The following is a 16,450-nucleotide window of genomic DNA, read 5'->3' as shown; positions in this document are numbered from 1 at the left end:
GCCTCCCCTTAAGGCAAGCCCCTAGGAGAACAGGTGCTACATACCCAGCGAGACCTGCAAGCCTCTGAGACCCGCCCTGAGTTCCCCAAGAAAGGAGCCTCCTCCATCACGAACTGTGAGCTTTAGCTGAGGCCCAGAGTCACAGTAGTCAGCTCAGCCTGGGCTGGCACGTAATTCCCATGCCCCTGTTAAAGAGGAGAGTTGCCTCCTGGTAAAGAAACTGGCTTTTTGTTGCTCACATCCTGATTTCACTCTGAGTGAGGCAGGTAACCAGGCTTGGCTGGGTCACTCCACGACCCACCTTGCTGATGCTTAATAAACATGATCAGCCCTGATGAGAGGATTTCTGGACCTTGTTCAGGGACAGAGAGTGGAGGGAATGCTACTTGTCCTCATTACCAAAGGTTTCATGATTTAGCATTTTAAAAGATTTTCCTGTTACTCAGAAATACAGAAAACTAGAGCAACCCCGCTGTACCAGATCACTGCTTCCCACTGAAGCGGCCAGCCTGAGAGAACTCTTCCATGCTGTCTTGGGAAACAGCTCAGCAGCCTGGGCTGCCCAGCCGTAGACAAGGCTGACTAATTCTCATTCTCTAGACATCCGTGGGAACAGACCAGGATGGAGCTGAGACTGATAGAAAAAAGCAGTTAAGTACCACCATGTACCCTGATCCTGCAGAAATGCCACTGAGTAAAAGAAAAATAAATTGGTGGAGATTTGAGTTTGGGGGGAAAAAAACAAGATATAAATAGCATTTACAACAGCTCTTTGATTTTTAAATTTGTTATAACTCAATAATGTGATCCAATAACTTATTTTGAACTGAGATACCTTATCCTGACTGCCCCTACAAGGTAATGAAGACGAACTGCATTTTGAATTGATTTTTTTCTGAAGACATTCATAGCCATCATCAATGGCAGAGAAGGAACGAATTGCCACATGGGAATTTGCAGGGCTGGGCCTGGAACATGGAGGGGTGGAAAACAGGAGATTCAGAAGGTTCAAGGTGGCTTGCAGGCATTGGAGGTCCACAGCCATTCATAGCTTATGTTTTTGAGAAAAGCTTCCAGAAAGGTAGAAGAAAACGAACCCTTCTTACCTTAAAATTTTAAGCAGTTCTTGTTGAATCTTACCTCTATCTTGCTTTATTTTCTATTTCAAGGAAGTGTTAAGAAAGAAAATCCTAAATCTGCCAAGAGACTTGTCCCTCCTAGAAAGGGTCTCCACCTACCCAGCAGCAGGTTGTGGCCATCAGGCCTCTGGGCACAGGGGGTAGGACCAGCAGGAGTCGAGGTGCCAGTCCTGCTGCTCTGAGAGTTCCACACAGCCCTCCTGTCAGAGAGTGCGTTGATTCAGGTGGGAGTTCCAGACCGTGACTGTGCTGACCCTCCTCTTCTGGTACAGAGATGGATGTGGCAGGTGACAGTCACTTAGCTCTGCCATCTCTGCATCCCTGATGTGTCAGCCTCTGAGACGATGACAGATGTAGTCCAGGGCTGTATTTTAAGATAAGCAAAATGATGCATGAAGAGGAGCCCATTGGGGTGTTGCTCAATGGCCTCCAGGCCCCCATCTCAAAATGCCAAGGGGAGTTCCACAAGACCGCATGGTTTAGCCATACATGGAAATGAGTTTCAGAAGAAAAGACAGCAAGTGTCACATGTCCAGAGCCTGTGTGAGAGTTCCACTGTGCGAGGGGAAGCTTTCACTCCAGAAAGGGGCTGTCAGCGGAGGAAGCCAGGGTGGGGAGAAAACTTCAAGTGGGAGGGCCATCTACAAAGTGGGGGTGCAGAGACTCTCTCAGCTTCAGTCTCATAGGGGATCAGGACCCTTGGCAAAAAGCCAGCAAGACCGAAAAAAAAACCCTTAAAAATGTGCTTTGCAAAAACAAACAAACAAAAAATGGGTGAAAGAGCACAACAGAATACTGTGCATGTGCCCAGAGCCCTGAGGAGCCCTGGCCAGCTAAGACACTTGTGTTGAAGCCACCGCATCAGCAGAAGGCTGTTCCCGATAGAATAAGGGAAAGAACATGCAAGGGGCAGGGTGAGCTGCCTGGGAGCCCAGAGCATCCGCCAGCATGACTAGAGAGGGCACATCCCGAAGTAGGAGTTAAAGGCCCTGAACATAAAGCAGAGCTTCCAGCACAGGCTGCAGGCACAGTTTCTATAAATTCAAATGGAGTCTTCTCTACACCAAACTATGTCCCTCAGCCCAGAATGTGTCTTATGCTTCCCCTGTTACACGAACTTAACATCAGCTCTAAATATAGATGTTTTTTTCTCTTAAAAAAAAAAAAACTAAAAAAAATCCTCTCCACTGGCCCAGTATGTCCCCAAGACCACCCTGTCACTCTCGTCCCATTGTTGGAAACCAAGTCCCAGGACTGCTCTTCTCTCCTGCCTTCCCTGTCCCCCGTAGAGGAGGAGGAGAAACATTTTAGAGAAAAACCCTTTCAACAAAGCATAGCTGGAGTCGGTTTGTGAGTTGGGGTGAGCTAGTCAGGGAGGCAGGGCTCTATGCATGACATCAGTTCTATTGCTAATATCAGAGCCGCTGCAGGAAAACAACTGGCAAGGACACTTAAAGACTGTAAAAAGTACACCATGTGGCATGAAATCCACCACTGTGGTTTCTTTCCCAGAGCAGCGTCAGCAGTCAAGTGGGAAGTGCACCCAGGCACCCTGTTGCCAGACTTGCCTCATGGCAGAGCCCTCACCATGCAGCAAGAGGCCCCACAGTTCGCACAACCCACCTGCCTGGCCTTCGACTCGTTCTGAAACTTCTTAGGATGCAGCTGGGAAGTGCCATCTGGCTAAGTGGGGGTCCAGCTGTCTGGGTGGAAACTGAGGTCTGCACCTTGAGCAGAAACGGTTCTTAACGAGGTGATCGCTGTCAGTTGACGGTTAAATCATAGCTGCCATTTCCATTTTGTAAAGATATGAAAAACAAGATTAAAGAAACTAGAAGTATTATTCCTGTGGACAGAAAATGATTTTGGAGGGAGGACCAAAAAAGAAAGACATTTAATCTTAAAACTTTCCTAAAACAAAGGGGAAAATATATATTAAAAACATGCTCTACAACTTGAAATTTTTCTTACAAAGAAAAATTTAATATCAGATGAGAGGTTGAACCAGGCTTAAAGCAGACATATATCAGGAAGTGGTGCAGCCTGTAAAAAATGCCAGTTTTTCAGTGCTGACTTAGGAGAAGATCATTGCCCATACCAGACACTCGGGGTCCTGGTGGCGATTTTGACCTGATGATGTCAAGCCACATGGTAAGGCCAGTGCCCAGCGGAGAGACGCAGAGTCAGAGATAATGTTGACAGTGGTGTAGCCCTTTAGAAGAAACGCGCTCCCTGCAGCTGGTTATGAAGTTGCCATTGGCACCCAAGGAGCCAGGAGGATAAGAAGGAATCTATGTCCTCACAGAGTTGGGCCCCTTCGGAAGCTCTCCCTGGCAGATGCCAGCTCTGTGCAAGGAGAGCTCCCAAATATGACAAAATTATTACACAGTTTTATTCTGAAGAACATTTTGCATTTTAATAAAAAATGATTTATGTCAGGAAATAGTCATTTACAAACCTTGAAGTGTTTTTGCCTGGATCTGGAGTAAGAATGTCTTAAGAAGAGGTTTGTAAGGTCTTTATAACAAAGTGGTGCTATTTACAAAAAAGCATTAACAGGTTGTCTATGTACTATTTAAAAGTTTTGGACCCAAATTGCTATCTGTCTTTTTGATTGCAGGGAATCCCTGCCAAGGTAACTTGACAAAATCGGCATAATTCTATTAACAGAAAAAGGAAGTCTTGATGGTTCTAATGATCCAAAAGTGGGTTTTCATCAGGAAGTACAATCGGAGTGTGAGTGCATTCTAATGAAAACTTCAGCCCTCATTCAATTGCATATAAAAGCCCTCAAAGAGAACACACAGTACAGCAACGTTTTGTGAAAGGCAACAATACGATTTGTACAGACCCCAACATTCTAATCCTAGAGATCACCATGGTGCTTCCTCTGTCCCCCCACCCTACCCCAGCACCCCTTATTTCTTAAGACAGGCAGCACCACCAGTCCCTAGGGGACAAGAGCAGAAATACTTCATTCACCTGTATGATTATTTCTGTACCAGAGATGCAAAAGTGTCACGTGTAGGCAGCTGAGAAAACCAAAACTGTGGTGCCACAGGGACAGAGTAGCCAACTCAACCTACTCTTCTGTAATTAACTTACCACAGGGTTAGAAAAGTCAAAACCAAAGACAGCTGCAACCCATGGTGGATCAAAAGGTACAATATCAAAATCATAGAACTCTTGCCCAAAGAAAAGACTGCAAACAGTCATCTGGTGTATCTTGTGTAAAGATAGGTTTATAGTGACTCAAAATATTTTAGAAAAATTTCTGTAGTGTCAAGTTCGTTTGAACCCCAAATTTTACCCCTAAAGGATTTTTACTGAATAAATGAGAATTGGCTCTATTTCTTCTACCTCTGTATAGCCCAAGTAAAAATACTAATAATTTCTAGATTTCAGTGGGGAACTACCAATTATTAGGACCCATGGATATTGCTGCAGTTCAAATACGGTACAATAATTACAAAATATAGACCATCTCTTTACAAATACAAATTAGAGTATATTACAAGTCATGTACAGTAAATCTATAATTTTTAAACAAACTAACGTATCTAAGTTTACCTGGTTGCGAGTGCATTATTATTCCAGTTTACAGTTGCCCTTAGCGTGACAGTCAGAAATCGACCATCTGAGTGATATTCTCTTATGTAAACTGGTGTCACATAACAGAAAACCTTGTTTATAAGGTCCCATTCTCCTCTCATGAGGACCGCTGGTAGGTGGGTTCTGTCTTGTACATTGTATTTCAGAACAGCTAAACAGGAACCAGGAAGCAGTGTACTGGGGGGAAAGGGATTAAAAATGGATATGTTGGGCCCAGTGACTGTCTGATATGCTAGACCGATGGCTGAGGTAATGACACAGGTGTGGTGATCGTCATCACCTTTAACCTTCTCCTGCCATACCTTCAGGCAGGTGGGCCTGGTGCCCTGGTGTACGGGAGAAGCAGACCCCACAGCAGTGCCCATCTGGACAGTCGGGTGAGGCAGGTCTGCCCTCCTCGCCTACTCTCCAAGAGGAGTGGGCCTGCTGTCTCCTGCAGCAGGAGCTGAGTATGTGCTGCAGTCTCTAAGCTCGGAGCCTGTTCCTACCAGGTTTATGGCTTTCTTGAAGCGTGACATCACTTGTACAAAAATCTAATTGAATATTTACTCCCAGCTAGTGCCTAAACCTTCCTAACTACGAGGCACTTTTCTCCTGGCCCTCCTGCACCCCACCTGAGGCCAGAGCCAGTCTGCCCCTCACTGGAGGCTACAAGGTGGTGATGCATATCATTTCGTCTGCCAGGTCCTCCTCATCTCTCCCAGGGTCTGGCTCTTCATCACTGTAGCCGGGACCGAAGTCCTGTAGCTCATAGTCATGCCGGTGTGAGAGGGGACCCACATCCCCATTGGCCCGGGGACGCATGTTCCCATTCAGCAGGGTGCTGGCTGCACTCTCCATCTCATCGATGGTTAGGTCACAGGCATCAGCAATTTCGTATTTCGTTGCTGACACAAATTTTGGGTCCCTTGCATAGCGTCCTAGGCCCTCGGATATCAGAACCTGTAAAGGAAGACAGATTGATGGCATGAATGCATTATAAGGCTTTGTGGAAGGTCGTGGGGATGACAGAACATCAGCTCAGCCACTAACGGTATCATGTGCTTTGGGGGAGCAGCTTGATCATGTGTAAGAGGCCTCATACACTTTAACTAATGTAAATGGCTTTCGCTTTGAAAATGTGATGATAACTCATGTAAATGGCTTTGACCATTTTCAAATGTCATAGAGGCCGGGCATGGTGGCTCGTGCCTGTAATTCCAGCACTTTGGGAGGCTGAGGCAGGAAAATTGCTTGAGATCAGGAGTTTGAGACCAGCCTAGGCAACACAGAGAGACCCTGTATCCACAAAAAAGTTTTAAAAATTAGGTAGGCATGGTGGTGTGTGGCTGTAGTTCCAGCTACTTGGGAGGCTGAGGCAGAAGGATTGCCTGAGCCTAGGAGGTCAAGGCTATGGTGAGCCATGATCATGCCACTGCACTCCAGCCTGGATGACAGAGTGAGACCTCAACACACAAATTAAAAAAAACTAAAATAAAGTATTAAATGAAATAAGTCATTTAAAAAAAAAACAAAAATGTCATGGAGCTGGAAACTACACATGGCCAAATAAAAATGAAACCCATCAAGGGAAGAAATTTAGTATACACTAGTAGTATTTGCAGGAAGAACAAACATAATGCCAGTACAGCTCATTTATGAGAATTGATGATGGTGGCCAGTCATGCTTTAAATAAGTGCCTTCTGCTAAACAGTGACCAACAGAGGCACCTGCCTGCCTGCCCTCAGACCACCTTCTTCCTGCTGTGTGTGGTTGCTTCTCCATTGTTCAGCCGCTGTTGTTCCTGGAGCCCACCCTCCCATGGCCAAGAGCCATACTTACGGCCTCCACCAAGCTGTCTGCACTCCTCTGTTTGTCGCTATTTTTATTCCAGAAGTTGCTGGGGATGGTCAGGTTGGCTGGTGTGAAAGTTCGATAGGAGATATTGGGCTCATCCGTGTACCAGGAGCTGCGGTGCAGGGACGGCAGGCTGCCATTGACCTGGTCCAGGGACTCTGACCGATCAACCTGGATCAGGGGGGTGTAGCACGGTGTCCAGTCTCTGTACGGAGGGGTCGCTGGAGGAGTGGCCCATGATCGGGTTGAGTGACTCGGTGAGTACTTCTGGGCTTGACTTGAATCAAGGCCTGCAACTGCCATGATCTGAGGAGAGAGAGGAGAGTGGGGAGACCAGCGGTCCTCAGAGGTCTGGGCCTCACGCCTCCTGAGAACTTTCAAGGGACCCAAGCACACTGAAGTAAACCAAATGAATGCACAGTAGAAGTTTGGCTTTCTGGCAGACTGTGTTTTCTTTTGCCCCAAATCCACAATGCATTTCCTTATGGCTGTTCCCAAGAAGTTATCAGCTGCTAATTCTTGAAATTGCTTCAAAATGAGGAATCAGGGCAGACAAGCTGTGGTGTGAACACACCACCCAGTTCACTCTGGGTTTAAAAAGTGAAGTACACTCAGGGAAAATGAACAATTCTATCACTCACAGGAGAACACAGCTGGTTCTCTCTGCCCTAGTTACCTGCTCCAATAACCAGCATTTGGTCTTGTCCTAAAGCACTGGGTACAGGCCCCACATCTTACAATCCCACCACAGCAGATGCACCTTGGGATTAGCATGCTACAGAGAGGGATGCTGAGGCCCAGTCTGTGCAAATGGCACAGCTCCGCAGCCAAACAGGAAGCCATGACACCCTCGGGAGATGCGTGACAAGACCTGGGCCTGGCTGGTGTAGGGCAGGAAAGGGAAAAGCACCTCCTGCACATGGCCTGTAGGAATTTCCATGCCTGCTCGGTTCATGGCATCTGATGGCCTGGGCCGTCCAAAGGTTTCTCCTTTCCCAAGGACGCAGAACAGAAATAAAAATTAGCATAAAAAGTGAAGGCAGAGAAGTGAAAATCTGGCAGAGACACTTGATTAGAAAATCTGAAGTGGCAGCTGAGTGTCCATGTGCTCAAGACCCCAGGGTAAAGACCCTGTAGGAAGACCTGGCTCTGCCAATTAACTGACCGGCACTCACTGTGCTAGAATCTCCCTTGACCACCCCCACACACAAACTCGGATGGGATACTTCCAAAGAAAAAGCGCCATATTCTTGTCCTTGAGGCAAAGCCCTGGTGACTGAGTTCTGGCCCTGACCTCCCTCCTGTTCAGCCACCCTCACTGTGGGCAGGTGGTTCTACCCAGACCACTCTCCCCCAAGTCTCTGTGTAGGCAGGCAGGGGCGGCTCACCCATCCCTGTGACCACAAGGCCCTGCCCACAGAGGGCTCTGTAAATGTGTCTGAATGAAGGAGCCACCTCTCAGAGCAAATAAAAGGTTGCACTGATTGCTCAGAGTCAGCTGAGTGGCCACCACTCCCCATAGCTCAGATGGAACCACACCGTGTCTTCAATGCCAAGAAGACATATAGGAGAAAGACTGTGTACCCAGGAGAGGCCAGCTTTGGAAGCCATTCTCTGGATTCAAAGGCCAGCTGGTCTGCCGGTCACCTGTAAGAGCCTGGACAGAATGGGACTTGTGGCCAGATCTATATGGCAGGGTTGTTAAAAGGGTTGAACCAAACTGGATGAAGGTTCTCTCCTTCCTTCTTGGTCCTGGCAGCCAGGGGGAAGGGAGCATCCCGTGGGAGAGTCCTATGCGGGGTGCCCTCCAGGCACATGGGGCAAGACCAGGTGGTCGGCTCACCTGTTGCTGCATCAGGTGCAGAGGCAGGGCGGTACGGTGGGGGAAGGCAGGGGACAACGGAACCTCCTCCTGGCTGCTCTGCCGGCGCAGGCACTCAAAGTTGAAGGAGGATCTCCGGTGGGCTAAGAAGGCAAAGCACACCGGGCAGTTGTAAGGCAAGTTCTCTGTCAGGTCACTCTGTCAGGACTCATGGAAGCCCCCTGGGCACTCAGCAGGGAGCCAGAAAAAGCAAGGGTAAGCCCAAGAGAAAGAATTAAGGGGGGTCTCAAAACTCTGGTGGGTGGGGAGAATGAAGTATGAAGCCCAACTGAGCGATGTTTTCAAAAAGTGAGACTCCAACTCAAAAAATAAAAAAAACTACAAATGATGACTTAAACACTCTCCTGCTCTCAGGAGGAGGTGCTAAGGTAGCCCAGAGGGCAATGGATCCAATTCAGAAGCCCCGGCCCTATGCACTGTGGGAGACAAACCTTTCAGGACAAGAACGAGTCACTCTGGAGCCCCACAGACACTTCTGACTGCCATTGTCACCTTCCAGACACTCACAGTGACCTTGGGGGCTGAGATACTTTACTGGGACTCCTGTGTTTACACCTGTGTTTCAAAGAGAGGGACTCTACTTGCCCTTATCAGCTCAACCAGGTAATAAGCAAATTCTTTCACTGGGAAAGACTCAGCTTCTCTAGCTCTGATGACCAACAAAGAACACCTGTCACTGTAAGACCATGGCTGTCCTGCTGACAGCTGTTTCAAATAGAGGCTCACACGTGGGTTGAGTGATGACAAACCACCAGAACTTCCAGCTTCATAGGGTACCAGGCCCAGGAGTTCAGTCTGAATTCTGGGGCCCTAGGATACAGCCAGAGGCTCCCTCCTGGAAGTCCCTCACCTTTGTAGGGGTCTGCTTCAGGAGTTCACCAAGAGCCTGCATGATTGTGGCATTTCAACAGCTTGTCTTGATCTCTGCTTTTCTAAGCTCATAGGGCATTTCCCAGCCTGGCAAAACTCCACAGGCCCCAATTCCTGTATTGGAAAACCTCAGGGACTGAGGCCTCCATGAACTTCCAGAAACTGGGTTCTGTCACGTTCTGTCATGAAGACCAGACTGAGCCCTTGCTGGGCCCTGCCCAACAGAGAGGAACAAGGCAGCCAGTCCGGGTCCCTCAGGCCCACCATGCACCGTGGGGCAGCTGGGGTGTGCTTGTTGGGCTGCCTACATGGAACACAGTTGCCTTCTGCAGAAAGCCTTCCTCCACACACCACCCAGGGGCTTCGCTTAACAGGTGCTATGGAGCACCTGTCAGCACAACTTCTGGGACCTGAGATCAGACAGCAGGGCCAGAGGATCCGACTCGGGAAAGGAAAGCAACGTTCCCTCTCTTGTGTGCAGTGCCTTCTCATTTCTAAAGTGGTCCATGGATCTCCCGTCTCGTGTGTTATCACAGCAGTCCCTGGAGGAGGAAGTCATCCCACTGCGGCTGAGAACATAGGCTGGAATAATGAAGTGTCCTTCCCTGCCCGAGGTCTGAGCTGAGGGCCAGCAAAGAGAAACTACCTTACAAGTCATGAGGACAGCCTTCCTGCCCACTCAGGCTCCTCTGCCATGGTGACCAGTGGCATCCATGTGGACTGGCTGGAGGGTGAACAAGCAAAGGAGAGGCCCGAGGAAGGCAGCGGAACCACCAGGGCAAGACCTTGGGGGCTCACTCGCACACACTTCATCTAATGCTTATGGGAAGGGAGTGGCTCCTGTTAGCAGCATGTGTTTGGCCTGAGAAATTAAATATTAACCATGGAAATGAGACCAGTCACACTCCCCAGCAGGGTTGTGACAGCTGGAATGAGGCAGAGGGCCCTGGGCACCACCCTGTGATGCTCTATTGTGGATATGCTTGGCAGACTTGGGTCAATGTGTCTCAGCTATTTTGGGTTACTGATTAGAGAGTCCTGCTTAAAAATATGCTTCATTCCTCAGCAATGACACAAGTGGAATATTCTTTAGCCATCATCAAAAGGCCCACATGTCCAAAGTCAAACTACTCAGCCAGGCTGGCAGGGGCTGCTCCTCTTCCCCAACCCTGAGTGCCTCACACAGTACCCACCACTGCAGGAGGAAGCCAGGAGCAGCCGGCCCTAGCCTCTCCTAGCAGGAGGGGCTCCCCCACCTCAGAATGGAGCATGGGGCATGGGGGTGACCACCAAGACCAAAGCCTACACGTGAGCAGAGGGCACTGGCTGAGCTAAGGCAAAGATGAGGGAGAAGGAGGGAAGAGGGAAGGAAGAAGGATCAGCCCAGTGGGAGCCTAAAGACAGATGGACATCAAAGATGCCCAGGTGCCCCCCAGAGGCTTTGCAAGACAGGCCTGGGGCATGTCCAGGTCTGCACTTGAGCCCCCCCTCCCTCTTTGGGGCTCACTCACCCCACTGTGGAACAGGGCAAGGCCAACAACAGCAAAAACATGTGTGTGGCTCGCCTACCTCTCAGGATGGATCCTAGGTTCAAAGACAGTGATGTGTTCACCAAAAACCCCTTATCAGATGTCAAGTATGTGCAAACTTTAGGGCCCCTACTGCCTCCCTCTTTTCTCAAAGAGAGACAAGAACAGTGCTGACATGGTTAATACAGATGAGAAAAAAAGGGAAGCCAAGGGGCTGGTCTTGAGGACTAAAGGTCCCTGACTCAGCAGGACACATCTGTCACACGCCCCTGCAGTGGGGGTGGGGGGAGAGGCACACTATTCTCTGGGGGCTCCACCCAAAACAAAAAATCTGGCCTCACATGTTGGGGTGGGAGGTAGTAGGCGTCTCCTTGGAGATCTCCGTGAATCATAGCAAATGGGTGAGTCATCGTCCTCCAGGAAACCTTGGGGGTGATGGTAGCCTCGGGGCCGCTCGAAGTCCAAGCTGCTGCCTGGGTATCTGCTATAGTAGCCAAAGTTTTGCCTAGCAGTCAGAAAGGGCCAAGAGAGAAAGGGGCATGTGAGATTCCAGCTGATAAGCTCTGTCATTAGCCCTGTCAGCCCCTCGTCTATACTCCCCTCCCCACCTCCCATGGACACAGCAGGGCCAGCTGAGAGCAAAACAGTCTTCAGTTTTCACGAATGATTCTAAATGGAGGGCAAGGGCCATCACAGTAAGTTCAGGATGTGAGTCTGTGATGAGTGTTCTGGCAGTTTCCATCCCTCAGCCCCAGGTCAAGTATGACTGAAGATGCCCTGTAAGCTGGACTCCCGTCCACTCATTTCCCCCATGAGAACCTTTCTTCCACATGCCTGCGCTCTGCCGGGAGCTGGGCTGGGCATCAGGGGCACAAAGACATATGAAGCACCATCCCCACCCTCAAGGAGCTTTGAATGTGCCACAAGCACAAAGACATCTAATGCAAGTTGGGAGAGGCCAATGCTGGAGGAGGAGAGCTGCGAGGTTTCCTTGAGGTGGGGGCATTTCATTTCCAGTCAGGGAAATGCAGAGCAAGGCCCTAGAGCAGGCCCTTGAAGAGAGAAGAAATGAGGCGGGCAGAGATGGGGAAGGGGTGTCCACGTAGGGCACTCGGTGTGAACAGAGGCCCTAAAGAAGGAAACGTGAGCCCACATGGCTCAGTCAGTGGTTCCAGAGGTCACGCTTTGAGGGAGGCAAAGGGAAGAGCCATGGGAGCGGAGGCTGAGGTTCAGAGGCTGGATGAGACCTCGTTGTGGTACCACTTTTGCTTCCTTGGAGGGTGGTGTTCATCCTCTGCTTTGCCTGCTGTGCCTCATAGAGCAAAGTGCCTTTGATAACCATATACACCCTTTCTGCAGGACCGAAGCCAGGAGAAGCACCTTGACTGAATGGTGCCTCTCTGACCCCTTGCTCTCTCATTTCCAGGAGAGACCCCTTGATGGAGCAGGAATAGGAACTGTTCGGGAGGACTCTGGCCAGGCTACAGGCTGACCAAACTGCCGCACAAACAAAGCCCTCAGGTCCCATCTCTTGGAATATGGGGGCTGATGAAAAGGGGCCAACCCAGCCATAAGGCAGGCCCAGCTCACATTTCTGGAGCCTTTACTAAAGGGCCTCGGAGGCCCTCAGTGGAAATAAGGTAACAGGTCTGAAAGAACAGCTTCCATCCTGCCTCTCTGTGGCCCTGATTCTCCCACCTGACATTGCCCGATTGTGCTTTTCAGGGGAAGCTAGAGTGCAGCTGCTGGAGGCCCTTGGCTTCCTAAGCAGGCTGAGCACCAAGGGCTGGGACAGAGGGCCTCCCATCCTCAGTGGGAGCCAGAGTGCTCACCTGCTCCCAGGAGGTGGGCTGTCATCCTCATAGCACTCCTCACTGCTGAAATACTCCTGCTCCCCCAGGCAGCGGGGGTCCCTGAAGTAGCCATGTATCTCTGGATCTTCCCGGCAGATAGTTGGGAGCTGTTCATCTCCTGAATCAGACCTGCAGTTGGGACAGAGGATCTGAGAGCCTGGAGGGAGGTGGGGGGGCGCACACAATTCCTGCTGCAGCCAGGGTGCCCCTGGCTTCTCCTACATGCATACCTACCTCAAGCAGCATTGGAATGATCGGGTTTCCGGTAATAGTGCTATGTGTGTGTGTGCATGTGTGTGTGTGTGCATGTGTGTATGTGTGCTCGCGTTCACGTGTGAGTGTCTGTGTGCTGGAAAGTGGGATCTCTTAGTACCTGAACAATGCTGATGTCAAGCCGAGGGAGTGGGAGTAATTTGGAGAAAAGTACAAGACAATGGACCTGGAGGCTAGGGGTCAGCAGCCCCGGGGAAAATGTCCTGGGTTCCCAGGCCACCTGCTCTGACCCCTTCTCTTTCCTGCCCTCCAGCTAACCCTGTGTAGCTTCAGAACCTGGAATGAAGGGGCCTCTGCACCACAGAACTCCTGCTCTATCAAGTCAGGAAAACTGAGACAGGCTTTGTATGCAGTGCAGCAAGGAAAACTCCCTCAGAAAATGCTTGCCATGTTCTCAAAGGCTGCTCTGTCCCAGGATGGTGGTAAATCTCCCTGACACCTCGCTTGCCTTGGCCTCAATTCTCAGAAGAATCAGCAGGCTCAGTGACATCAACCCTGTCTCTAAAGGAAAGTGCTTCCTTAGAGCTCTCCACTCTCTCACATGCCCCTCAGGCCAAGGTGGCTCCTGATTTCACTTGATAGCATGAAACCAGAAGACCTGTCCTTCCCCTACCCCCAACAAAATAGTCATTCCACCCAGAATTCAACTCAGGTCAACATATTTGGAGCGGAATATACTGCACAAATCCCAGGGGCTACAGGGAAGATGAAGGAGAAGAGTTGGTTCCTGATCTTCAGGAGATTTGGATCATGCTCTTACTAAGCCCCTATGAGAAGCCTAACCCCAAAGGGCAGCCAAAGTTGCCAGCCACACAGACCTGGGCCCCTGTAAGTGCACACTGTGCTCCCTTGTGCCATTGTGAGGCCTGCAGGAGCCAGCCCATGGGGGCACACCTAGGTGTGGACACCAGTCCTTAGATGGTGACAAATGCAGATATGGATCTGAAGGTGCTTTTGCTTAGAAACAAGCAATAACCTCTGACCTCCAAGTCCATAGTCCTGGGATTAAAGGTTATGTGGTAACCTCTAATGGGTTGACTCAAAGACATTTTTCTCAGCACCCTGAGAGGCCAGTTGGTAACATAACACCACAGTATTTAACACAAAAACATAGGTAATGAGCACATACCTAATGTAAGTTTCGTAATAGCGGGTTCTATCCAGGAAAGGCATAGCATGGGAGGGAGGGAGAAGACACAAGTTAAATATGTCCTACAAAATTTAAAATACTGCCAATAATTAGCCAAAAGTTGGACTGGCTAATTATGGTCCTCTGGACCAATACGGCTGCCACCTGTCTTTATATGGCCCATGAACCAGGAACAGTTTTTACATTACAAAGGATTGAAAAGAAATCTAAAGATGAAAAATACTTCATCGTAGGTCAATATATGAAGTTCAAGTTTCAACATCCACAATAAAGTCTTCCTGGGATGCTGCCGCACACCATTCCCCTCCACATTGTCTGTGCTGCTTTCATACTACAATGGCAGAGCCAAGGGGGTACATCACAGACCTCCTGCTCTATCAAGCAAGGAAGGCCAAGGCGAGCTTTGGATGCAGTACAGCAGGGGAAACTCTCAGAAAATGCCTGGCATGTTCTCAAAGGCTGCTCTGCCCCTGGACTGTGGTAAGTCTCCCTGATACCCGGCACGCCCTGGCCTCAATCCTCTGGAGAACCAGCAGGCTCAGTGACATCAGCCCTCTCTCCAAAGAAGGACAGTGCTTCCTCAGAGCTTTCTACTCTCTCACCTGCCCTGTATGGTCCTCAAAGCCTCACACACTGACTCTGGCTTTTACCCTGTCCCAGGGTATGTAGTAAAATCAAAGAGGATGGATTCTGTGGCTGCTGCTGTTTTAACCTCCCCCTAATCCAGCAAGATGTAGGATGGCAGGTGGCCCTCATCCTTCAGGCCCATCACGTGGCTGGTATGCAAGGTGGCCATAACTTCAAGGGTGTTCACAGGTCCTAACACAAATGCCTATGGGGAACCTCCTCCAGGCACCAGACCACAGGGGATAGTGAGGAAGACCCGCCTTGCTCCATGGGGCCAGATGCAACATGGTAGACCCCACATGACCAAGTGCAAACACATGGTCAAGGTTACCTTTTAATACTGGACCTTCTTTGAGGCTCCCGTTCATGCTTGTGGGAGGAATGATGCCCATTTTCAGACACATGCTCAAGGTTCCCAATGCTGGGCCGCTTTCCATGGGCAGCTTTGGACATATTGGCATTATTGAGATTGGCATTTGTTGAGGTAGGAACTTGCTTTCCTATGGAATTATGGTTATGATGGTTATGACACACCGAATTTCCTGCTGGAGGAAACAGCGGTTTCTCAGTATCACTTGCAGGTGGAATTGAAGGCCTTTGGACATGCAGGGGACGGTGGGTGGTATTGGTCTGCTGAAGGGAATCTCTCCTATCACTATTAACATGATTGACATGGTTTCCAAGCAGGGCACCATTTCTCTGCAAAATAATGGGAGACAACACCAGGTAATTTAACAAGTATTTGATGCAGGCTAGCTATGTTAGGTAACTTTTTCTACATGAAAAACAAAGTCTAGGCAAGTTCCGTAGGATCCCTGTAAAACAATCTGAGAGTCTCAATGGTCAGGGTGAATGTGTTCTTGTGAGAGTTGGTCCCCTCTGAAATGAGGAAGGTTACCGATTTCCAGAGCTGGCTGTCACTCGCATATATGCTTCCAGTGGCTTCAAGTTGGGGTGACTTATACCCAGCTGGGCTGACTGGCAGCCCCAAGGTTGGGCAGTGGGCATGCCCTCTGAGTTAGGGGACTGTGGGCCATCTGGCAGGTTAAAGAGCTGGCCCAGGAAAGAAGGAGGGTAGCATGGACAGCTGTCAGAAGGACCCAGATGTTTACCCATATGGCCAGTGGCTGTGGCCAAGCGCCTCAGAAGCTGACAGTGGGGAATAGGGTAGGGAGAACAGGACAAACTCAGGCAAGGAGCTGGCCTGGTCCTAGAAGAGGAGCTGGTGAATGGGAAGGTCTGCAGGGGATGGGGCGAGGCATGGTCTGCAAGCCCCTCTAGACCCTGGGGCTGGGCTGCATTCTTCATACTCTTCTATGGATTGTTAACTGCCCAATCTGGAGTCCTGCCCCACTATTGCAGGTGGCCAATGTGTAGCTAGGCGTGGAATAATTACTTTGAACACATCTTCTTCTTCATCTCGTTTTGTTTCCTCAGGCTCGTCATCTTGCAAATCACACGATATAGCACGCCGGATTTCTGGCCCAATGTCATGCAGTGTCCTTAATCCCGCCTAGATCAAGGAAAATGGCAGAACAGGTTAGACAACATGTGGGCCCTGGGACCAGCCTGGGTGTTGGTTTTGCTCCTGCCTGACTCAGCGGTGAAAGAAAGGCTCCTCCAAAAGCCAATTCAGGAAACTGCCTGACTGTCTGGACATCATTGAAGACAGCCTAGG

The 16,450-nt window shown here is 49.7% G+C and overlaps 1 protein-coding gene across 3 annotated transcripts in view; it reads right to left on the bottom strand.

The window, feature by feature from the left end:
- Positions 1–5,399: 5,399 nt before the first annotated feature.
- Positions 5,400–16,450, bottom strand: part of CACNA1D (calcium voltage-gated channel subunit alpha1 D) — a 160,261-nt gene continuing 149,210 nt past the window's right edge. For 2 of the 3 annotated variants that reach the window (XM_008054924.2, XM_008054923.2), the window contains 8 exons: positions 16,169–16,285; positions 15,104–15,471; positions 14,125–14,151; positions 12,702–12,851; positions 11,211–11,374; positions 8,432–8,553; positions 6,574–6,894; positions 5,400–5,693 (listed from right to left, as the gene is read on the bottom strand). In XM_008054924.2, coding sequence (XP_008053115.1) covers positions 5,400–5,693; positions 6,574–6,894; positions 8,432–8,553; positions 11,211–11,374; positions 12,702–12,851; positions 14,125–14,151; positions 15,104–15,471; positions 16,169–16,285 — 1,563 coding nt within the window. The remainder of the gene's footprint in view (positions 5,694–6,573; positions 6,895–8,431; positions 8,554–11,210; positions 11,375–12,701; positions 12,852–14,124; positions 14,152–15,103; positions 15,472–16,168; positions 16,286–16,450) is intronic. The other variant, XM_008054925.2, reaches the window with a different exon arrangement.

The sequence above is a fragment of the Carlito syrichta genome, unplaced genomic scaffold, assembly GCF_000164805.1.
Source record: "Carlito syrichta isolate Samal-C Ts95f unplaced genomic scaffold, Tarsius_syrichta-2.0.1 Scaffold301617, whole genome shotgun sequence".
In the NCBI taxonomy this organism is placed as follows: Eukaryota; Metazoa; Chordata; class Mammalia; order Primates; family Tarsiidae; genus Carlito; species Carlito syrichta.
Note: the sequence above shows the minus strand (reverse complement) of the source record. Positions and strands in the feature narration are given on the sequence as shown.